We start from the raw sequence: 26,109 nt of genomic DNA, 5'->3' as shown, positions 1-26,109 counted from the left end.
TAAATTACATTTCTTGTTATATAATATATTATCAAATTGGGCTCAGGCTCATATTCAGGCCGATTTTTCTCCTGATCCCAAATCCGTAAACATAAATTCATGTCCAAGTTCAATTTAAAACAGGTCAGACCAGATCGGAGCTTCTGGCTACCCGACCCATGATCAGGTCTAGAAATAATTTATGGTGAAACATAGATGAAGTGATAACATATCAACCTTTCAAACGGCTGCTTTGCATCAACTAATATAAAAGAAAAACAAAAACCCAATTGGTTAATAACACCTCTGCTTCTAATTAATCTAGGTCTTCTAATCTCCCAGATGAAAGGTCACCATTAACAAGTAGGAGACAGCTTTAATGGCCCACCATGAATATCAAAATCTCAACCTGTCCATTCTCTGCTGTCATGGTGATGAATGAAAAGGATACTGAACATCAGCTGCTAACCACCTCGTCGACTGAACCACGCCACTTACCCTCCCTTTTGTCTTCATTTCCAAGTCCCAAGCTCAAGTGTGCATATTTCAAAGAAAACAAAACAATGGTAGTTTTGCTTTCCTAAATTCCCTCACCCAAAAGCATTAGTTTAGATTTTAGATTACAATATCCCATCAATTCGGATGCCAAATTTTATCTTATCTTTAAGGTGCGCGCATGTCTTGAATCCTAAATTAGAAAAACCAATTCCTCACGGGAGGCCTTACTAAAATATGAATAAATATAATATCTGTAGTTTTGCATACATAAGTATCTGTTCTCATGTATTTTGTACCTGATGACAATGACGTAGGACTGAATTAGGGCATGCTTATGCTTTGCTTAATGTAGATTATAAAATGAGGCTTGTGCAGGCCATGTGGGGGCTTGCTGACAGCACGTGGTTATTCGTGCCGACCACGTGGTGGGCTTGATATGCTGGCATTTTCTCATCTTAATGCTGCCATGCTGGCTTTATATATATATATATATATATATATGTGTGTGTGTGTTTTGTGCTATGATGTTTGTGCGTGTGTGAAGATTAATTAAATGGATTGATCACTTAATTGACCCAAGCTTTTAGATTAGGTTGGGCTTGCATTTGATGGTTGCAATGCAGACCATTTAGAGCCCATTTGGAAGGCTTCAGCTTTGATTGAGCTGTTTGGAAGAAGCTGCTAAAACCAATTTCAGCCAAAAGTCAATTTCTTAGTTACATTAAAATATATAAGGCTTGGTCTGAAAAGAGTACAAATGCAAATATATACAGTGTAAATATATACAAAATAATACAAAATATAAGGTTTTTCACTCTGCATATTTGCATATGTACTCCTTCCAAACTTAGCCTAAGGTTGTGTTTGGCTGCAATGCAAACTTAGACGTCCTAGTACAAATGCATGGGAGTGCAAATGTAAAAAATGCAAATTATATTCTTGTTTAATTTTATTTTAGATTTTGTTTTATTCTACTTCATGTCTTAATTTACTTCATTTGTACTGCAATAAAAAAAAAACTAAAATTAAAAAAAAATGGTCAAAATTTACACTAAAATTATTTGCGCTGTCATAGTTATGCATCAGTATAAATTTATTTGCATTGCAGCCAAACACAGCCAAAGGTATTTATGGGTTTTTCACCAAATACAACTTTTAGGCTTACTATCTGGGGCCCACTTTGCAAAGCCACAAGGTTTTGCATGAAAGCCCTCCCAAACGGGATGGACAAGTACAGCCCAAGCACAATTCCGGGCCAAACCTTCTTCATGCTTCAGCATGAGTTGGGTGGGCTTAATTTCGGGCCTTGGGTAGGCATTTAGGCAAGCACGACCTTACCATAGGCAATTTACTAATTTGTATTTTATATTGGCAATAATTTTTAGGGTAAATTACAGATTGTCTCCTTGTACTTAGATGTGATGACATTTAGCCCCTCGACTTTGTTTTATGGCAAAGAGACCCCCTGTATTTTTAGATTTCAGCACTTTGCCCCTATAATACGCCATTGAAGAGTTGGGGTCTCCTGCGAACAAAACACCTTCCAACACTCTACCAATGTAATCTGACACCACATATCTCACCATGAGAGTTGGAAGGCAGGATATCCGGACTCGCCATTGACAGGGTTGACTATAAGGATAAAATTATTAAATTGCCCATTTGAGATTTGATGTGTTGGGAGTAAAAGCTATCAAAATGAGGATAATGGGATGCTAAGATAGAGTTTCTCTCTTGCACTGGGTTGTGCTTTCAAACCCTACCCAATCCAAAAGAAAACTGTATTTTATCTTTTATACTCCGCCCATTGAATCTTGAATCTGAATTGGCAAAACAAAGTTCAGAGGACTAAGTATACCACCCACAAACTACAGGATTGCAGTCCGTAATTTACCGTAGGTTTTACTTGTGCGTGTATGTACAGCGTAAATACATATAAAATAATATAAAATATAAGGTTTTACACTCTACATATTTGCATTTGTACTCTGATGAAATCTTTTTCCCAAATAAAACTGATCATATGATGTAGTAAGATTTTTTTTAATTAATTAAGGCCATGTTTGATTTGCTGTTGTGAGTCTCATTCTTTCAGTTCTTACTCATTTTGGACAAAAATGAATCATATGAGAGCATTTATTTACAAAATTCTTGCCATGGGACTCATTATTTTAGAATAAAAATGAATTCATGGCATAAAAATCAAGCTAACTTGTAGAATGAAATATAATGATGCTTTATATTGCGCATTTCGTTTCTATTAAAAAAATTCTATACCAACCGTCATAAACCGCTAGCCTGAGTCTCAAAAACCACTAGCATAGATTTCTACGGACGGATGGCTGGTAGTCTATTGTAAAAACATATGTTGACAGATATTGACCATTGGCCATCTGCCAATAAAAATCTATATGGCAGTTTTTGAAACCTAGTATCTGGTTGGAATCGTGGGCATTTTTCATTCAATTTTGTACTTTATTTGTTTGCAAAACCGGAAAGGGTAATAATTGCAATTGTCTATGACAAATAGGCGCCACTAGACTCCACATCAGCATAATAGTGAAAAAACGCCTAATTGTTGTGAGAAGCTTTAAAAAATAATTTCCGCAAACAGTAGGTGTACATAAAAATCAAAGTCACATTTTGCTATTCTCGATGCATATGAAAGAGTATGAGAGGGGAAATGCTGAAGTAGTGCATATGTGGCAGCGTTTATTGAAAAAATGCCCATACCTCCAAATACACGCGGCGTGGTGCCTAGGCGTGTGACACGCTTAGTCTGGCAGTAGTGGTTTATGACTGTCCGTATAGAATTTTTTTGAAAAATGAAGATAAACAATATGAGTATGAATTTATGATGTTTTATTATATTTTATGACTTTATTAATATATTATATTTGTTAAATATACTATTATCAATTTGATGAAATTGTTAGATATTTTGCACTTCTTCATGTTTTAAATTTTATTTTTAATCTTACAAATTTTAGATTCAATTTCTATTTGAAGTTCCAATATCTTTTCATCATTATAATAGCTGTCTACCCAATTCAACAAATTATTATTTTTTAATTAGTTTTAAATAGGTGCTAATTGCTTCCAAAAAAAATGAATGAAAATAAAATTTGTAATCAAACGGGTTCAAAACTTATTCTTATTCTTGCCATAAAAAGAATGCATGTTTAAAAAAAAAGCGTTCGATTAGTAGAAACATTCTCTCATTGCTCATTTTTACCCATTTTTGTCAATTCTAAAATTTTATTATTGGAAAGAATGAACAAAAATGAATTGTGAACCAAACATGTCAAGGGACGATGCGTAAGATGTGAACCTTTCTAAATTCCTTTGCTAAGTTTGGGCCTGGAACCTTATAAATAGGAACGCAAGTTGGGCCGAATTAACTTGGGTTCGGGAAAAGTCTAACTCAACCCAATGTGTCAAAAATCAGACCCTGACAAAACCTGCGACTTTAACCCAACCCAGTTATGTGATCAGGTGGGCCAGGTGGGCCAGGTGGGTTTGAACTGGAACTTCTTTGATATGTCAATATGGATCGGTACTTTCTGATACATGCCCAATACCTGCTGATACACACCTCGTTACAAGTGAAACGATATTGAAATTGGACCATTCCCCCTAGAATCTGTTTATGGGCCGGGCTTCGGCTTAACTTTTGACAAATTTGAATGGGCACGGCGCATAAACAACCTCAAACCCTAAGCGGTACCTTAAACGTTGCTCATGCCATTACAGGATAGGTGAGAATCTTAAATAGAAAAGGAGTAACCATTTAATGGGCCGGCCCATTGGAGTCGGAGATATCGGAGGAAAATATCAACACCATTAACAAACTTTTGGCAACAGACCTTTTCAAAGTAGAATAGATAATTCAGGGCTAGGCTTGGATCCAATATTTTCGGCATTTTGGGTTGGGTTCGGGCTTAACCTTTAGGTAGCCAAGTCCTGCTTGACCTGAGCCCAGCCTGACTGTATACATTGAAACATACATAGATAAGGTTAATTGACCAACCCTATTGCATCAAATTTGAAGGCAGGTTGGGTCCAATTGGAAAGATCAGGCTTGACCGGCTCGATCCAGACTTGGGCCTTAGACCCAAATCTTATGGTTGATTATGGGTTGAACATAAATCCGGCCCAATCCGCCAACTTGTGCCCCTAGTATTAAGAGAAAAGAGAAATCAACCAAACCAAAACTAATATATAAAATTAAAATTGGTCTGTCCATGTCAACAGCCTTCTCCTTTGAGAGAAGTAATTTATCTATTTTCTCTATTTTTTGTATTTTACTTATTTTATTTTATTGTAAAAATATAGGCAATTTCAAATAACAATAATAATTTCAAATAGCCCACTTTTATCATAACCCATGTTTTAGATGAGAACCAGTATAGGAAGACATGCAAGGGTCAAAGGTCAGCCAGTTCTTTTTTCTCATCTCTCTCTATTCTTCACGTTTAGAACCCAACTTACATTTTTTTTTCTATTTTGGGCAAATAGCAGGGCTATTTCTCCAAGGTTATGTTTGGTTTGAAGGAAAAGGTAGGGAAAGGAAGGGAAAGACAAGGAAACCAATACAAGGTTTGTAAAGGTTTCCCTACCTTTCCCTACATTTTCCTTCAAACCAAACATAGCCTAATTGGTTCGATCAAAAATCACAGTAAAGCAGGGGGCGATAGGTTCTTCCTCTTGGATCGTACTGAAAGGTATGTATTCCAACCCTCTTTGTTTGACACAAAAGCATTAATCACTTTCTCATATGAAAGTTCAAAAGCTTAAAGATTGGATGATGGCCAAATATAGCTTTTCTTGGCCAGTTTTGATGCAAACATTGGACAACGACGACTTCTCCTTAGTTTCATGCAAAGATTGGCCGAAACTACATGTTGGTTTGTTTCTGTGTTCGCTCCTTCGAGCAAACGTCGAGCGAAGAAGAAAGCCTCCGAACAGGTATAGGTTGGGTTTGAATATGTCAACCCGGTCCATTTAACTAATGTCACGTGGTAGCGTTATTAAATGGACTAGGTTCTAATCAGATAACAATCCATATCTGGTCCACTCCCGATTTAATAGAGTTTTTTATTTAATGATATTTATAGTATTTATTAAATCAACATATAGTTTTTAGCAAATAAAATTACAGTTTTCATTAAATAAAAGTACTGTATTTATTAAATCAAAATACATTACATAAAAATGTTGTATTTATTAAATAAATATGATTTTTACATAAAAGTTACTGTATATAAAAATACGGTTTTTATTACATATAAATAATGTATTTATTAAATACAGTATTTTAATTAACAGTATATTGCTAACAGAATTTTTTTATTAATTACAGTGTTTAATAAAATATAGTATTTAACTCATTATTTTAATTAAGGTATTTATTTAATTAACAATATTTTCTATTGTTATGTTTGGCTTTTATAATGGGGGTAACGGTAGTTTGTAATTTTAGGATTTTTAAGGGGTATTTAGTAATTTCTTTAAGCTCAAGAGGTATTTTGGTCAATATGGGTCTAAGGAGGTCAAAACTAAAATTCTAATATAATGGTGGGTATTTTGGGTAAAAAAATGTGGGTAGATTGGTTTGAGTATACATAGTGGTTTTGCATGTGCAGGCCAATGAGATTGACTAAAATAGAATACTTTTTATATGGAGGTGCAAATGAGGGTATTTTTGTTAAAATTTTACAAGGTCGGGTTTTAAAGCATTTTGAATTTGATTGGTAGGTTCAAATTGGCCCAAATAGGCCTGAATTAGGTAGATCTTGAGGGTAGTGATTCAGTCAATCTAAAGCATTCTGGATTGATTGGTAGAGTCAGATTGGCCTAACCTTGCATGGATCGGGATCCGAAAAGGGCTTGATTCGGTCAATCCGAAGCTTTGAAACGAAATCTTGGTGCAACTAAGAGGCAAACAAAGGTATGGCTAATTTTTTTTTGAGTAGGGTTTTTAGGGTGTCTAGGATCTGATGGAAAGATTTAGATGGCGAAAATGTATCTTTATTTGATGAAGGGGCAAATGGGGGAATTGTGGGTTGAAAATTTATGGGTAGATGTTTTGGTGTGCCTAGGGTTCAATCATATGGTCTGATTGGTCCAAAGGTGTTAGGATCAAGGAGATCCTGGGATGCTTCAAGCAAACAAGAGGGTTTGAAAGGGAATCTTGATTTGATTAAAGAGTAAGTGGAGGAATCTTGGGTTGTAATTTCATGGATAGGTATTTTAGGAGGTCTTGGTTTTTGATGGTAGGGTTTGGAATTTTTAGGCACTTCAGAGGGATCAGAACGGTCTAATTAGGTGTTTGGGGGTAAATTTTAGTGACGACTAAGCAAACATCGGGTGTTGGCAATGAGATTTCTAAAGGTATTTATCTATTGGATCATTTGGTGGGGTTTGATTGGTCTATAAATGGTATGATCAATGGCATTTAAGAAATATATTGGCTAATGAGATAGTCCAAAACAAGGGTTAAATGGGGGATATCCATGATGAAATCAGTGGTTAGGTGTTTATAGGTATCTAGGTCTCTTTAAAAAGCCCATTATCTCTAATTTGTAATTTAGTTTAAAAAATTCTCGTGCATCGCATGGGTATCGACTAGATATTAAACCGCAAACCAAATCAATGGTTTTTGGCAAAATAACGATTTTGGCGTAAAACAGAACCATCAACTGACCAGTTCCTGGTTCTTCTGGTCAGATCCAGTTTTAAAAACCATGATATAAATCAAATAATATAAATAGGTTGAGGTTAAACAATAAAAAAATTATTAATTTAAAAATCCACTAACTTTCACTAAAAATAAATATTAACAAAACTTAGTAAATATTAAAAATGTGTTTCAATTCCACTTAAAAATCCAACTTAATAAACGCTAATAAAAATAAGAAACTTAAATATAAATATATTAATTGATAGTTTTAAATTACCAACAATTAATTAAAAATCCATAGGGATCAAAGTATCGGCATAGGCCGATACACCAATAGGGCGTATAGACTAACTCTTTTTGTAACAACAAATCTGATTTTTAATTTAATACTTTTAGTCAATTAACAACAAATTTTAAATTTTAATTTAGTACTAGAAAGGACCCGTGCGATGCATAGGAAAATTTGAAAGATTTAATAATTTTATTTTTCATTTAATGTTGATTTATAAAAAATAATTATTGTTAATTGAATATGAACAAATATTTTTTAATAAATTTATTTTTATTAATAATTTGTAGTAATTTTAATAAGTTTTATTCTTTTTATTATTTTAAATGAAATTTTAATTAATTTTAAATAAATAAAAATAATTATAAAAGCTAACATTTTTATTAATTCCACTAATAATTAACAATTATATAGGAATGACAATGGGGTGGGTTCAGGGCAGGGCAACCTATCCATTTCCCTACTCCATAGTCAAGACACTCTACACCATCCCCACCCTGTCCTCAATGTCAGGCGAGTTCAGGAGCAAGGAACCCCACTCATCTAGGATGGAGAATCCTTGAATAATTATTGATAGTTTAATAAATATCGTAATCTTAAATAATAGTTTAATCTCTAATAAGTATTAATCTATAAACTATAAAAAATATATAATTACTAAAAATAAATTTATAACAAAAATATAATAAATATGATAAATTAAATTTCAAAAGTTAAATAGTAGTTGTTTAATCTCCAATAATTATTGATAATTTTCTATTAAATAAAAAAATAAAAATACATTTATAAATAATTATTGAAATCATATTTATAAAAAATAAAAATAATTACTAAAAATAAAATAAATATTAATTATAGTATATATAAATATATAATGAATATACACTATTATTGTAAAATTATTACTAATAAATATAATTTTGTTGATAGTTATTTTCTATAATTAATTGATATAAGAGAAATTAGTTATTTACAATATTATTTAGTTATTGAAATAATATTGTTATTTAAATTCTTAAAATATTAATTATTTATTGAATTTAATAATCCATAAAATTATAATTGTACTGTTATTACATAATTCGTTATTAATTTTGTAAAATATTGAATTATTATTAATATGAATATTATGAATTGTATTATAATTATTTTTCTACTTTTAAGAATTTTTTTAAACTTATTACATAATTTCGTTATTGTAACTATTTAAATTTTTGTCATGTTAAGTATTTTGTTATTTAAATATTTAAATAATATGTAAAATATTTAAAAAATTATTATTTGAATTTTATTTATTTTAATGTTATCACATAATATTAAATATTTTGTTAATTATTAGTGAAATAATGTATTTTTTTATAAATATTAATTAATTAATACTGTATTTTTTTAAATAATGTTAATTATTAAAAATTAAGAATAATAATGCAATTGTAAATATTTCAAATTAAATCATTTATAACTTGTAATTTTATGTTATTTATAACATAATAGATATCACTAATGTATTTTACATTAAGCTTTCAAAGGCCAGAACCGACTTGAACGAAGTGTTTCTTGGTGGAAAGTGCGCCTAAAAACCAACCTGAAATGGAGAAGAGTTACCGAACTTGCATTTTAGAATCTAAGGAAGAAGAAAGACCACCCTAAAATGGAAAAACGATGCATTTCAAAAGAAAAACGAAAAACAAAGAAAAATGAAACTTATCTCTGATGAAAAACAAACAAACAAAGAAAAAATTACTAACCTAAAACTTATCTCCAATGTTCTCACCACCAATCTGTAAACCTCGTCAAAACTTTATTTCCAACATACTTGAAACTATTGAAATAGAATTTATCTCCAATGTTGTCACAGAGTTAACTTTCTGTGAACACAATACAGAATGAATACAGAGTTTACTTTCAAAGAATAGGATTTAACCCCCCCAAAAAAATAGAAAACATAATCTAAAACATACCTGATATGTGTTCACTGAAGAACCATAAAAAACTGGAGGATGTGCCTTCATTCTTCTATGTTCACTGGTCTTAGATTTTTAATGTCTGAGGTGGCTTTGTAACTTTGATTGAGATGCATTGAAAGAAGATGGAGAGGAGTTTGGAATATCCTTGAAATAAAAGCATGTGACAGGAGATGCATTGGAAGCCCAAACGCCTTTTGCAAAACATCTCGCTACAAACTCATTTTATTGGTTTAAGTGATATTATGTGGATTAAAAAAATAGGAAATTCAAAATTATGAGAAATTAGGAAAAAAGGTGGGGGAGAAAGGAGAGATGTGTTGACATGGCATGTATAATTTTAATATATATATATATATATATATATATATATATTGTGTGTGTGTGTGTGTGTATGTATATATGTATATATTAATTTCTAGAAATCATCATATTTTCAGACATATACCGGTAATTTCTTGGCTAAAACTAATTAAATATAATTACCTGATAATTATGTGTAATTTTATGCTATTTATAGCTTAAATTATAATTACTATTTAATACTGTGAATTAATAATTAAATGTAATTTTCTGGTAATTATATTTTATAGCTTAACTTATACTTACAGTTAATTATAATAACCAGTGTTGATTACTTTTAATTGAAAATATATTTATTAATACTGGAATTATTTATATGTAAATAAATCTAATTTTTTGAAACTAATTTCTGTTTATTAGAATTACTGTTAATTAGTAAATTACCATATGTTGATTTTTGTTAATTATATAAATAATTATTGTTAATTATACAAAATAATTATGGTTAATTTTGTGATAATCACTGATTATTATAAATAAATAGTGTAAATTAAATATTTTATTCAATACTGTTAATTAATAGATACAGTATTTTTTAGAATAATGTTAATTATTAAAAATTATGGAAATACTGTTAATTATAAAAAATAATTACTGTTAATTTTCTTCTTTTGAAAATACTGTTATTTAATAAATACGTTACTGTTAATTGCAGTTCATTTTTGTTACTTTGTTTTTGGTTATTTTTTTGAAAATACTGTTATTTAATAAATATATTTTTAATAAATTACTGTTAATTAATAAATACAGTAATTATTAATACTTGTAATTAATAAAATTAAAAGTAATTTTAATAAATACAGTATTTTGTTGCATATTTTCATATTTCCAGAAACATAGTTACGTAGTTTTTGGTTATTTTTTTTAAATACTGTTATTTAATAAATACATTGTTTTTAAATAAATAATGCAATTAACAAAATACTGTATATATTAAAATTACTGTTAGTTATTTTAATATTGTAATTAATACTGTATTTTTTAAATAATGTTAATTATTAAAAGTTAGAAAAATACTGTAATTATGAAAAGTGTTGTAATCAAAACAATACTGTAATTATTAACGTCAACCAATAAATAATACTGTGATTACAGTTAATTACAGTATTTATTAACATTTGGACGTTAATTATCTCACAACCAATCCACGTAATCAACATTAAATTTGCTGACGTTAATTACAGTATTTATTAACGTTTGGACGTTAATTATCTCACAACCAATCCACGTAATCAACATTAAATTTATTGACGTTAATTATTGTTAATGTTAATCAACATTAAATATTGTAATTAATCATGTAATGGACGGTTGGTGCGAACCGTCCTAAAACGATTTGGGTTCGGGCGTACCCGATATTCTATAAGAAAAAGGGGTCGCGAAAAAAACCGTTTTCATTGTCTTCTTTGCCCGGCCGTTGAAACGGGTTCTGCGACGACAGGTTAACTTTTTTTTTCATTTTTATTGTTTTTTTTGCTGTTTTCTCTATTTTCTAATGAGTCGATTTTATTTTTGATTCTCAGCATCAGAAATACACTTAATAATTCACCCAATAATGCAAAAAAAATAAATCACCTTATCAAATCTGTTTTTCACAAAACAAAAAAAAACAAAAAACAAAATCAAATACGTACCTAGTCTAAGCAAGCAAATTGGAGAGTTGCTGAGATTTTTCTTTCAAACTAAATCACGTCTGCTCAAGTGAATTCGAATCTGAGACCTGAGTAAAGTTAGACTGAAAAAAAGAAAAGAGAAAACATGCATGGGAGTCCAACGGTTTTCGTAGAAAAACTTGAAAGTCTAAAGTTCCTAGGCTTCCTATAAGATAAGATTTAATGGAAGACGTGGGGAGGGGCTTTGGAAGTCCAAACGTTCCCACGCTTCCTAAAGATTGGTTGTGAGATAATTACATGGATTAAAAAATTAAGAAAAACAAAAAAAAAAATAGAAAAATAGAATTGGAGTTTCATCGAAGGAGAGACCTGCTGACATGGCATGACTAGTTTTAATATATATATATAGATACTTGCAGGAACCCGTGCTATGCATGGGATTTAGTAAGAGAAAGCTAAATAATAAAAATGGTCATACACTAAAATACCGTTTATAGTTTAGTGGATTTACTAAAATCTATCCTATAATTTGCAATGCATTTAATCAATCTTTCATTAGATGATAATGGAAAATGACAATGTTGACCTTAATGTTCATTTAAATAAATTTAATCAAAAAGAAAATAAAAAATAAAAATATCATTTTTGCCCTTAATAAGACATAGGCAACCACTTTATTGGCTACATTTGTTTAATTTTGTTTTTAATACAAAAAAAATGTTAGGGGTACTTTTGGAATAAAAAATCATGGGCCTAAGAGAAAAACAAACACTCAATGAAATCATGGGCCTAAGGCCCCAATTTCGATTCTAAAATTAATCCCCACCCTCGATCCCTGACAGGGATGGGTTCCCAGTGGGGATTCGAATCCCCAAAATGTTTTTAGATAATATTAATTTTTTAAATTAATTAATTTAAAATAAATAAAATTTTAAATTATAAATCATGTTTTAAATATATTTTGATAATATATATATATATATATATATATATATATAATATAAATAATATAATAGATTGTTTAATATAAATAACATTTAATATATATAGATATATAATCGGGGTCGGGTGGGCCTCAATCCCCGCCCCCGCCCCGCCAAAATAATCCCCATCCCCAGCCCCATTGGGTTAGGGAAGTCAAGTCCCGTCAGGGATGGGGAAAATTGCCATCTCTAAAAGTGTGTTCTAATAAATGACCCTAACAAAAACACATAAGAGTATACAATTGTTTTATATTTTCAACTTTTTAAATGATTAATAATTATTCTTATTTTATATACTACTTTTAATAAAATTTTTATAATACAAAAATAACAATAATTAATTTCAGTTTGGTTTATTTATCAAATTGATGAAACCAACCAACCCAATTAACTTGACCCGAGTTTGTCGGTTTTCTAGTATTTTAAGTTGGCTTTGGTTAAAAAATTTCTCAATTCAACCAAGTTGGATCAGTTTCACTTTGGCTATTTGTAAACCAACCAAAATCAAACAACCTAACCATGGATATATATATATATATATATATATATATTTATATTTTAAATATAATTTTTAATATGGAAAAGGGGGAATTTTCCCATATTTCTTAGTCTAAAATGTTTTATATCATAAATCTAATTTTTAAATTTATTATTTAATAATCGCACTATAATTTTTAAAATTAAATTAAATTTTAAGTTTAAATCTTTTGAACAAACTGACCAAACCAAAAAATTGATACAAACCAATACAACTTGAGTGGGTCGGTTTTCACAAAAGGTTAGTCAGCTTCAAGTGACCAACTCCCTAACTTGACCAGGTCAATTTTGTTGGCCAAATAGCCTACAACCGCACTGAACCAACTCATGAACACTCATAATTTTAGCTAAATTAATAGTCTTATCTCTAATAAATAATAATAGTTTAATCTCCAATAATTATTGCAAATTTATAACAAAAATACACAATAATTGAAAATATATTGATAATGAAAACTGCAATAATTACAAAAATTACAAAAATAAAATAAGCACTAAAAATATATTAACTCAGTCAATAAATTGTATAATCTCAAATAATAGTTTAATCTCTACTAAATATTAATCAATAACTTATAATAAAAACACAATAAGTACAATAAATTAAATTTAAAAATTTCAATAATAGTAATTTAATCTCCAATAATTATTGAAAGTTTTCTATTTAATAACTAAAGAAAATAAATTTATACATACTTATTGAAAATACATTTATCACAAAAGACAATAAATATTAATTTTAGTATATATAATTATTTAATAAATGTACATTAAGTGTTTAAAATTATTATTAACAAATATTATTTTTTTAAGTTATTTTCTTGAATTATTACTTGATATAAGTGAAATTAATTATTTACAATATTATGTAAAAATATTAAATTATTATTAATTTCAATATTATGTTATAATTATTTTTCTATTTTTGAGTTTTTTTTTATTTTAACTATTTAAAATTTAGTTATGTTAAATATTGTGTTGTTTAGAATATTTAGTTATTTAAAAACTTAAATAATATGTAAAATATTTAAATTTTATAATATTAATTATTTATTGAATTTAATTATCCATAAAATCATAATTTATACTATGATTGCATAATTTCATTATTAAAATTGTAATATATTAAATTATTATTAATTTAAATATAATGTTATAATTATTTTTCTACTTTGAAGAAATTTTTTAAATTTATTACATAATTTTGTTATTTTAACTATTTAAAATCTAGTTATGATAAATATTTAGTTATTTAAGTATTTAAATAATCTATAAAATATTTAAATTTTTTTGTTATTTGAATATTTATTTAAAGCTATTACATATTATTAAATATTTAAAAAACATTTAAATTGATAATCCAGAAAAATTAGTTTAATTTGTTAGTACATAATTTTGTGATATATTTTGTAAAAATATAAAATTATTATTTTTTGTATTTTTAATAAATATTTAAAGTTATTCTATACTTTTGTTAGAATATTTAAATAATTCTTAAATTTTTTTAATCCAAACTTTATTTAGATAGACATAGATAAAAAGTAGGGGAGAGGATAAATAGGAATTATAGATAATTTATGAGAGAATCTATCTAGTAAATTAGAGATAATTTTGGAGATAAATAGGAATTAGAGATAATTTAGAAGATAAATAAGAATTAGAGATAATTTTAAAGAAAGGGATAGTGGGGGGGTAATTTAGGAGAAGAGATCATTTAGGTTGTTGGGAAAGTGCATCTCATTAGTTATTTCAAAAATGACATGGAATTAAAAAATAAAATAATTCAAAAAAAGAAGAAAATAGATAAATAGCTTCTCACAAAGAAGAGGCGTGCTGAAACGGCTAGGCCTATATATAAATATGTATGTATGTATGTATGTATATATGTATGTACAAATTAATTAAAAGTAACTAATATGAAGAGAATTAACAGTGTATCCTAACCGGTGAAGAATGTAGTATATCAAATGGGTATGTATTACACCTACGATCATGTCAACTTTCAGCCCAACAAAATCTCCTTAAAAGCAGCCCTATTGACTTGACCGAGAATTGTTCCAGTTGTGGAATATGTCCTGTTGTAGTGTCTCAATTATATCTTGGATTTGGATCTGATGACAAGTGGAAGCCCTTGTAATTGCCCGTATGTCTTGTTGAACTGGTCCAAGTAAGACAAATACACACATGGACAAAATTAAGGTTCAACTAAATTGGAAATTCAATTTCAAAGAGATGTATCTAAATATCCTTTAATTTTTTTTAAACAAACAAACACAACATCAAACCTTAAAAAAAAGTGTATTTAAGCCCCATTTGCACTCCCATCATTTACACTAGTGGTGACACAATTAGGGGTGTAAATGGATCGAATTCGAATCGGACCAGGCAATATCCGAATTCAATTCAATATATGATGGATATTGAAAATTACTATCCGAATTTGCATTCAATTAAATATTCAAATATTCGATTCGATTCGAATTTGATTAATTAATTATTTTAGATAATCAATAAATATTTTATTGATATAAAGTATATAAATTAATTATTATATATAAATTAATAAAATATTTTATATATTATATATAAGAATTAAATAATCGGTCAATTTTGAATATTTATCGAATCGAATCAAGTCATATCTGAATTCAAATTCAATTAACTATTCAGTAAGAATGGGTATCCGAAAAGGAGATTGCATTTCTAAGTAGCAAATTCATAAAAGAGTGCATAGAAGCGTTGGTTTAACATTGCTACTCTATAAACATCTACAGTCGCATCTTACACTGAACACTGAAATAAGCTCTGCACCAACTATTTGGGCTGGGGTAGAAGTCCAGAACATAATAGCATAAACCCATTTCTCACTGAAGCAGCCAAAACCTCAACGGGACTATGTTTTAGTAATCATCATCAACTATTACATCATGGTTGGAAATTTGAATAACTTTGAACTAGGCATTTGTTAATGGCTAGGGACCTCCAAGTAGGAGTGTCAATCAACCGGTTTTGGTTTGGATCCAATTCGATCCAAACCTTATTAAATTCAATTTGGATGGTTCATTATAATTATTAGATTATGTCAATCCAAAATAAATTAGTCCATATTCTTATTGGTTTGAATTAGACCTAAACCAAATTTTCAATAATCCGATCATGAGGACAAACCCTTGTCCAATTTGAAATCAATCAAAATTGAAAACAACATAAAATCACTTTTTATGAAAGCACTTTTACGAAAATAACTTTATAAAAGTAATTTTATGAAAAGTGTTCTTACAAAAGCACTTTTGTAAAAATACTTTTATAAAAGCATTTTTACGAAAGTACTTTTACAAAAGTAGTTTTATAAAAGCACTTTTGTGAAAATACTTTTATGAAAGCGCTTTTACAAAAGTACTTTTATGAAAGCACTTGTATAGAAATACTTTTATAAAAGCACTTTTATGAAAATACTTTTATAAAAGCATTTTTAAAAAATCACTTTTATGAAAAAACTTTTACAAAAGCACTTTTATAAAAGTACTTTTACGAAAACACTTATAAAAACACTTCTATGAAAGTACTTTCATAAAAGTCTATGAAAGTACTTTTACAAAAGCACTTTTCCAAAGTACTTTCAATAAAGTGCTTTTGTAAAAGCACATTTATGAAAACATTTTATCAAAGTACTTTTGCAAAAATGTTTTTTCAATGCTAAAAGTGCTTTTATATAGTTTTGATATTTCATTCAATTTGGATTGGATCCAATCCAATCCATTTACATTTTAATGGATTAGATTGGACCGAATTGGGTCCAGTCCATTTATAAGTGAACTCACATTGGATTGGATCGGGTTGGACCAAATCCATGCAATCGACACCTCTACCTCCGAGGTAAATTGATTGCGTAGGTTTTTCTCTTTTTTTTTTAATAAATCCATAGAGCACTACAACAAATGGGGTGTAGTGCACCCCTAACAATCAGCTAAACAAATAGAGGAAAGAGAAGGGGGAAGGGAGGATAAGTTAAAAGATACAAATTCCGAAGTAGTAATCTGGGCTTCGCGAGCAATCCAATCTGTGGCCTAGTTCACTTCTTTATAGACATGTCGAAAGATAAGTCTTCTAGTACAGGTGTTCTTCATCCTGATGCAGTTCTCGATTGTGTTCTTCATCTTCTAAGGGGGCTTCGTCTTCTGGTTGAGGCACAAAATCACCAACTTTGAGTCTCATTCAATAATGATCGAAAATTGACGAAACTTCACTGCCATCTTAATGGCCTCCCAAACTGCCTACGCTTCAACTTGATTGATTGTACAACATTCAATCTTGACAGCTTTGGTATCTAGGATATGACCAAGATGATTATGGGCAATACAAGTAACAGTACAAAGACCATCTAAGATAGGAGAGACATCAAAGTTGATTTTAATGCTATCTTGGGGCAGAGTAGTCCCAACAATGGGCTTCCACAACTTGGGAAGGGAATCAATGCCTGCACCTTTTTCACCTTCCAAGAATTCTAAAAAAGAATGCATGGCACGTTCAAGAATTACTTGAGGGCTCGTAATGTAATAAAAAATTTTCTGATTTCGATTTTTCCAAATAGCCCACAAAATGAAAGCTATTTTTTCTTTAATAAGGAGCTTTTTGTTATTTTTGTTTGACATACTGACCCACAGTCAAGAAGGTTTTGGTCACTATCTAACGGACCCTCTAACGGGTTACAAAGAATAGACCAGATTTGGTAGAAAAAAGGACAATGCAAGTCCTCTTCCTCATCTCGGAAACTACAAGCTCCATCAAAAGCATCTTAGGAAGCTTATTTTGGAAGAGAAGAAACAGAAAAGTTTTTAATTTTTGGAGAGCATTTGATGTTCCAAATGATATCAAGCCACTTTATTGAGTTATGAACCCCGTGGATTGAGTAGCATTTCAGCAAATACAAATAAACTGACTAAATAGAAAAAAACTCCTGAAGAGTTTCAATCCCGAATAATTTTATCTTCAAGCCGTATGGATTTGATTTTTTCCCAAACATCATTACGGACGATTGCGTAGGTTTAGAACTATCAAGAGCAACTCTCACAGTAGGCAAAAAGAAATCAAGGCCAAGAAATAAACTAAGCCTCGCCTACACAATATACCCAGTTTACCCATACGAGACTAACCAATCTCTTTAACGTTTTTCTTTTTCAAATTCTCCTTGACCCAGTCGTCAATGGTTCAAGCATAACAAATAGCTGTTCACAACCTGCTATTTTTCTATTCTGGTTTTTTCTCAGAACAAGGGTAATGATATTAAAACACTGACACATAATAATCCTTGCAGAAAGAAATAAAAATAAAAACCAAAAGAAAATCAACGTTTCAATGAACTTACAGAATAGTATTAAAAAAGAAAGTGTCAAGGTCAAACGGACTTTACATGAAGAGACCCTTTTTTCCTTTTTTTGGTGAGACATGGACAGACTAAGACCTACAATTAATGCTCTAATAGTCAAAGAATCTTTGATTAGGCTCCTCAAATGACCAAATAATTCTCAAAATTGGCTTCCGTGTCTGTAAAATAAGACAGGAATCCACCCCCGACTAACCAAAAGCGACGACGAAAAAGAAGTATAAAAAAGAGTAATAAGGACTTCTATACACATATGAACATCATGGGCAAGTTAGTAGGCAGAGGCTACTGCTTCTAACCTCCATGTATGTGCTCTCTTTTGCACACTAAGAATTGAGCGAGATGCATCTGAGTTGAGCACGCAACTTCACTTCAGGAAAACACCATAAGAAGGTCTATTTGCTCTTTTCCTGGTTCATCTTTCCTTCGCTTCTCGCATGTGCTTCTCCCTTTGCTTTTTTTGCCTTCTTTTTTTAAAGGGACTTGTTGTTTACTAACCTCTGCTAGCAGGTAGTTCTTTAACTGGTTGTTTAGAAGAACCATCAGATCGCTTCACCATCTTTGGTTCAACTTCTTGATTTTCTGGTTCAGATTTCCCACCCAATTGCAAATTGTGAAGACCATTTAGTGTGTCTTCAAGAGAAGCTGTATGCGTTGCGCTCGTAGAACGGTGTGGTAGAATCCAAGTACTCCAGTCTCCACGTCTACGCACCTTGTCATCCTGAGAACCAAATGTGATTATGAGATTGAGCAAAATCATATTTCATATACAAGTTTTCATATGGCCATTGGAACTTACTTTTACTTCTACAACAGTTGAAGCAGTCAACGATCTCACTATCAAGCCAATATCATTAGTCATTGCTTTAACCTGATACATAGAAGAAAAAGAAATATGCATTAAGAATAATAAACAAGTAGGGAGATGAGAAAGAGAAAGGAATGAAAAAAGGAGAATGGCACATGCAACCAATAAAGGAGAAAAGGAAAAAAGAAATATCTGCAATATAGGTCACTTGTTCAAGTTCTTCACTGATGATTACTTTTGATAGTAGACAAAAATGGTAAGAAATGTTAAAAATAAAAACAAGAATCATTTGTCAAATGCCTACATAGAGAAGGCAGCCCCAACATCATAGGTTTTTTCTGTGAAATGAGCCAACTCGAGCAATACACCTATCAAGTCATTTTTTGTTTAATCTTTCTTCTGCAAGTACTTTAAGTTAACCACATGTTTTCCTCTCATTAATGATAATGGACGGGGAATGGGAGAAAAATACATAGGGACACCTTAGACCACCCTGGAGCGGATGAGAAAACTTTTCAGTTGCAGAGGGCAGAGACAGGCCATAAGGCTAAGTAGTGAGAAAACATCTACAGGACTTGCATGCAATTTAGAGTATTTGCCACAAGTGCAACTAGCTACTGGATCAACATGTAGTATGGGCAGTTTAAAAGTCTGACTTGGTAGCATGGGAAATTTAACATCAAATCAAACAGAAATGAAATGATTGAAATACAGTCTACCTGGATATTAGCCCCACAAATCCCGGCCTCCTAAATTGAACTTTTGAGCATAAACAAGATTCATTGAGGCAAATTTGAGTAAGAGGTAACATTTTTATCTCTTACTTGGCTTCAAAAAAACGGATTAAAGAACACACTTTATCTATTACCTAGTTGTAGTTTTAGTAACATTTTCCACGCAATTTAAATAATGTAAATGCAAAATAATTGAATAAAACAAGATGTTTGTTAATCTAACGAAATATTCCTTTTTCCAGAAGCATTAATGACTGCCAGGGAAATGTAATTGTTAATGGTTTAAATGACAAGAGAACTTTCAAGAAGGTATATTTCTTTAGGTCACACTAAATTTCACATCTACTGAAGTTCAGTCGGGATTATGGCAACTAACATTAAAGAACATTCAATAGCTAACAAAGAAAAATAAGGTAAAGGCTGCATTATTCTGAGCCATTTTGGCTGCTTCATATGTATTTTCATACCAATAAATAAAACCCACCACACTGATAATAAATTAAGAATTAACAAATTCACAAGGAAAACCAAAACCAGAGATCAATATCGAATTTCAACTATTAGGTAACGCAGTAGAAATAAAATTTATAATCAACCCTAAATGTGAATAAATAGGATATAACACTTATGGTGGCCATCCAGCCCTCTAATAGGGCAAAAATCCCAACATAAAAAGATGATAAAAACAAATGTAAAAATAACCAGATCATTCTTGAAAGAAATTTGAGCATTATAACAAATGTTGATTCTAATCTATACAACTCATGCAAATGTGTTAAAAAGAAAGAAGGTAAATATCCTTGCAACTTACATATACGTGTCAAGAAAACAATGGGAAAATGGCATCAGGTTATTCAACTAATTTGTTGCTTTCATTTTAATAGATTAATAGGTGATAGGGATCGACATGATTTGACAAATGAGTCGGGTGGCCTAGATAGCCCAACACATGTATGCCTACAACAGCTGTGAGGTGGAGAAAGGATGTTTGAACACACACCAAACAGAAAGGTTGTACTATTTTAATGACAAATTAACTAAACGTATGAGAAGCTGAACAAAGCATACAAAATCTGATATAAAAATTGGACAGGAGTTATAATATAGGTATATTACTTTGGCAAAGAAAAATAACAAATAAACTTTAGGACCATCTTGGCAATTGGATAACACAATGGGGCAAATGAGTGCAGTAGTTTTAACTAATTAAAGCTTGATATATGTAAAATGTTCTGTAATGCATTTATAAAAAGGATTCATTGAACAATATAGAAAATATAAGCAATACAGATATATCTATTTAAATTCAACAAAATAAACAGAATTAAGACACTCAAGTTATGCAGTTTAGAGCCTGGCGAATTTGGCAACAGAGTACTGAAACAAGGACCTGATGCAGAAAATCTTGATTCAAGAAATATGAAGGAAGACATGCATGTACACCATGTATCAACATCTAGAATAATTTGCTACCAACCTAGGACCTATGAGACAATTCAATTAATGAATTACGCCTAACTGGTAATCAAGCCCAAAAAAACACCATAAAGACAGAGGTCAGGGCTATCATATAGTGATCCTCCCTGAGACTGAAAATAGGATATTCATGACGCAAGATAAAAGTAGACAAAAGTTCAAATAAGGATTACAGAATGTAATGCGTCACATGAATCTTCAATGCTTATGGAATACCAGACATGCACTATCACAAGATAAAAAATTAGTGTATAAAACAGCTCAAAAAGTGCAGTCATTAGAGTATAACATCAGGCGTACCTAATAATCATGTTATTCTCTGTTGTTTCAGGGTATGTCACACGGATTACCACTTCTGACCATAGAGGCATTCTTTGTTAATAGAGATGATTCATGCATTTTATACCAAGTTACTCTTAAAACATTTGCAGTTTCTGCAGTTCTTAGTCATATAGGAAATTGTTCCATCTGCTACTTTGTATCCTATCATTAACAGAGCTGCTTCAATCTTAGCGCCTTACCTTAATTTATATCATAGCCATCCATCCAGATGCAGAACAAACTCACTCAGAACCTCTACTTCCCTTCAATCATCTTCCAAATTACTCGATGATATCTACAGCTTAAGTTCTAATTAACCATCTTTTATTTCTTATTTTCTAACTACTTCAAAATTTAACCTCCAAGGAAGTAGATTATTCTTTTATTCTTGATTGGGTTGAAACAAAAAATTCTATTATATCCTAGAAAGAAAATCTCCATACAATCATTTGATTAATTCTATCACATCGTTCAATGAGAATTTACAATCTTTTCTAGAGTACAACATATTTGAAGAGAAAATTACTTCCCAGAACCTAAATTCAGTATGAAATTCTGATAAAAACTTACTACCTCAGACAGAAAATTCACAATATATAGAACACTAGAACCTATAAGTCATAAAATGACTACATTGCTCTCCTCTTTCTGTTTCTTCACCAACAGAAAGTAAAAAATTCCAAACATGACATGCAAATCTATTCTATTAAAACAAAATAAAATATAACATCCATTGAGAGTTGAGACAACTCACCCTTCTGAACCCTGCAATAAGATTAGTAGAAACCCAGCCTTCACCATTCATCTCGCCCCTCAGGTAAAAATCATTCACCAAGTTCTCTTCACTGTGTGTTGCAGCAAAAACAATTAAAGGGTAAGTTGTAAGTAAACGAGCAACGCCAAAATAACCAGAGAAAGAATGTCTGATCATTCTCTAATCACCTGAAGTAATATTCAATTTGCTTTTGTATTTTAGTGCACAGCTCAACATCTGGGTTAGGCAAGCTGTACGGCGGAGATGGCTGAGGATATAGCGGCGGGCCATTCAAAGCTTCCATATAAGGCACCAGGGCTGGCATCGGAGGGCCATAAACTGGAGTAGACGCATCTGCAATCCGACGAGTTAGTGACTGATCAATCAGAACAAAAGACCTTCCGATTCAAAGAAAAGAAGCTTAAATATTTACCTGTGAAGTACGGATTCCTGTAATACCCATAAGGAGGAGGAGGCATGTAGCCTGGAACTGGAGGAGGGGGAGGGGGAGGGGGGACATTGACAAAGGGAGGATTGACCATTGCAGTCGAATGAGGGAAAGAATGCGGAAGCGGCGGTGGTGGCGCGAGGAACCCTGCAGGTCCATTAGCAAATCCGTGAGGCGGGTGCTGCGGGTTCACCGCTCTGGGATTGAACCCTCGATTAGAATTCCAATCGTTGAAGCCACGCGGCTGGTGCCGCCTATTCGAATAGTTCTGGTTATGATGATGATACCCATCTCCACCTCTATTTCCTCCCCTCGTATTGAATCCAGTCCCCCTCTGGTTAGAGCCCATTCGAGAAGTATGGTAGTTCTGACTGTTGTGATGATTGAAAGGCCTCGACGAATGACTCGGAGCTGATCTGGAATTCGTGGACTTTGCCGTCGTTGTCGACGATGAAGTTGAACTGGGCTTCTGCTTCTCCGCACCAGAACCAGGACAATCGACAGATACATCAACCGAAACAGAAAGCTTCAAATTCATACTAGAAGAGGACCCATTGTCGCTCGGAGAAACCGGCCCAGAAGCGATATCGGTGGAGACCGAACTACCATTGATGTTCTTGGTTTCAGCAACCGGCAAAGGCAGAATCTTGCTGGGAATCGTTTCCTTGGAAGGCGATTCTGTCAATTGAACTTGAACCTAAACCCACAAGAAAATATAAAGAAATAAAATAAATCAAAAAATATCCCCGCAATATTAAAAAGAAAAATCACTAACGAACGAAAAATTCAGAAACCCTAAAAATAGAAAGAACGAAAAGGACAAGGCTGAAAGAGAGGGAGAAGATAGAGAAAAAGGGCATTCATATACGTACCTCAGGAGGAGCTTTCGGGGAAGAAGTAAGAGAAAGAGCGGGCCAAGAGGAAGTATTCATGACGAATGCAGTTGGAGAGTTGCGAGGAGGCTCAGGCACCCGCTTCCAGGGATTATTGACGGAGCCGGCCTGATGGGGATTAATGGCGGAATCTTGGGTCTTTGAAGCGATCTCTGTAGGACCCAAAACGAGACTCTGAGAGGGAAAAGGCAGAGACGACGAAGGCACTGCACTGCTCATTATTATTACTTCTTTCTCTCTGTCACTCGCTATAAAACAACAAAACAACACTCCTTAGACCTTGGTTCTGTGGATTCGGGCGGGTTTGAGTCAGAGTGCCAGAGGGTAGCCGCGAAGGGGTTTTGATTGTTACTGCAGATACAGACGAAGACAGAGAAGTTTCTCAAGACTATTTATTCTGATTGGAAGATGGATTAAGTTTCAATGACTCTGAATCTCAAATTCTCAATTGGTTTTGTATATGGATTTTGGGTTTCTAATGTTCAATTCTGTTAATTTGTTGATGTTTTAGAGTTGGACTCCAGTTAGGGTTCTTCAAGGGAAGAAAAAGAACCAACCAAATTACCAAATATTTTTTACGTTCCAACAGGGTGAATGTAGTAGAATCGGTCGGGTCGGGTTTATCAGACTATTCGACAAGTGGCCCAGAATTGACTACGTGTTTGGTGGAATGGGGATCCACTCGGATCGAGAATACCAAACCTAGAGATGGCGACTGGACGGGAACCGGATTCTGTCCAGCTAGGTGGTCTCTATGCTGGGTTTACGTTGATCTGGCTCGAGTGGGTCGGGTCAACATTCAACCCGTATGACGTGACATCTTTGATCTGTACTTTTCTAGTGGTGGAAGTTGGACTTACCGATATTCGTGTGAAGTGGGTTGGGGGTAGGGGACTATGCATGGGGTTGGGCCTACATTTCAAATGGCTCGTGGGCCGTGGGCCACGGAATCCAAGTGATTGGACCGGTAGTGACCTGGGTCCAGGTTTGCTAATTTAGCCTCAGATACCCGGTCCAACAGCCCAACACAAAACCGCCTTCCATTTGGATCCGGTGTAGAGAATCAAATCTTTCCCTTCATTTTTTATGCAACCAAATGATGCTATAGTTAGAACTACTTCGGTTATCTGTGGTTCTAGAAGTTGGGCTGGGATCTTCACAGGCCCAGCCAAAATTACCTGGGTCCTGGCCCTACTAATATTAGCCTTTTGGCTTCTGTAGGGTTTATGCTATTTAGGGCAAGGGAGGGGTTGGGTGTTAGCAGGTCTTATCTAAGGCTGTGTTTGCTTTGATAGGACATAAAAGAGAAACAGAGAACTGAGGAAAAGTTATTGCAGAATTTCAGAAATATCATTAAGTACTTGGGTTTGACTATGATACCGAAAAGACATGATACTAGAAAAACTTACTGCCAATCAATCGGTATCATAAAAGAGGTACCCAATACTCTTTGATAAGATGTCTTTCCATATCATAGATTTTTTCTAAAAATATCCTCCTTAATTTTCTATTTCTCTCTTATTTTCTATTAAACCAAACACAGCCTAAATTGAAGCCTAAAGTTTTATTCCTTCAAATTAAGTGCATTATACATGCATTACCAACATATTTTTCTTGGTTGAGCAGCACCCAAAAACAACTTTCTTTCAAGCAACACAATTCCATTGGAGGTGGAGATAATGGGCTCATGGACCTTTTCACAAAAGGACAAAGTATAAACATGGGCACATGTGCACATTGAGTTATGGGATTGTTTAGTCCATTTGTGATTTAAAAGCCCAAGATGGTGTCCATTGACTTTGGATGTGGACCAATGTTGAAATAAGTTAAGTGATGGAATGCAACAACAACATTCTAACAATGAATTATTATAAAAAGAATTAGGTTTTATTAACTAGTTAGTAATACTTTCTTTTCTCACAATTAATCCATATAAAACTTAGAAAAAAAATCATCACGATATCAATTAGAACATCAATTAATACATAGATTAATTTAGGTTTTTAATTATAATATGGTTCATTGGGCCATCAAAAACTAATAAATCTTGCAATCACCCACATGATTGAGGGCTATAAAAACCATCAAATAACTAGGACCCAAAAAGTTCACTTGTTATCATCTGCTCAGTTCCAATCTGGCAACAATAATTGTATGAGTTCTGGAATGAAAATGAAAACCTTAAAGTTATGTTTGGTTTGAAGGAAAAAATGGGGAAAAGAAGGAAAATGTAAAGAAATTAATACAAAGTTTGTAAAGGCTTTACTGCTTTTCCCTTCCTTTCCCTACTAAATTCTTCCTTCAAACCAAATATAGCTTAAATAATTCATGTATTTAGGATTTAAATTTAAATTTATCCAAAATAAATGATGCTATCATTATTC

The 26,109-nt window shown here is 32.0% G+C and overlaps 1 protein-coding gene across 2 annotated transcripts; it reads right to left on the bottom strand.

The window, feature by feature from the left end:
- Nucleotides 1-18,258: 18,258 nt before the first annotated feature.
- Nucleotides 18,259-24,291, bottom strand: LOC148851873 (uncharacterized). Of its 2 annotated transcripts, none has more exons than XM_088942887.1 (6): nucleotides 23,705-24,291; nucleotides 22,818-23,529; nucleotides 22,573-22,738; nucleotides 22,385-22,475; nucleotides 19,091-19,162; nucleotides 18,259-19,012 (listed from the first exon to the last, which is right to left on the bottom strand). In XM_088942887.1, exons 1-6 carry the CDS (start codon nucleotides 23,942-23,944, stop codon nucleotides 18,785-18,787), a joined length of 1,509 nt encoding a protein of 502 aa, XP_088799013.1. In that variant the 5' UTR covers nucleotides 23,945-24,291; the 3' UTR covers nucleotides 18,259-18,784. The 2 variants fall into 2 exon arrangements, with proteins under 2 accessions (XP_088799013.1, XP_088799014.1); XM_088942888.1 differs by having other exon boundaries at nucleotides 22,573-22,723; nucleotides 23,705-24,228.
- Between the last annotated feature and the right edge of the window lie 1,818 nt (nucleotides 24,292-26,109).

This window comes from Nelumbo lutea, chromosome 5 (assembly GCF_056320005.1).
Source record: "Nelumbo lutea isolate HS-2025 chromosome 5, American lotus-T2T, whole genome shotgun sequence".
In the NCBI taxonomy this organism is placed as follows: domain Eukaryota; kingdom Viridiplantae; phylum Streptophyta; class Magnoliopsida; order Proteales; family Nelumbonaceae; genus Nelumbo; species Nelumbo lutea.
This window is presented reverse-complemented; position numbering and strand designations above follow the sequence as displayed.

Excerpts from the sequence above, each read along its gene's own strand:
- LOC148851873 (XM_088942887.1), bottom strand. The coding sequence starts at position 23,944 with ATGAGCAGTGCAGTGCCTTCGTCGTCTCTGCCTTTTCCCTCTCAGAGT. Across the intron at positions 22,739-22,817 it reads CAGGAATCCGTACTTCACAG|ATGCGTCTACTCCAGTTTAT; the intron begins GTAAATATTTAA and ends GTCGGATTGCAG. Across the intron at positions 19,163-22,384 it reads TTATTGCAGGGTTCAGAAGG|GTTAAAGCAATGACTAATGA; the intron begins GTGAGTTGTCTC and ends TCTATGTATCAG.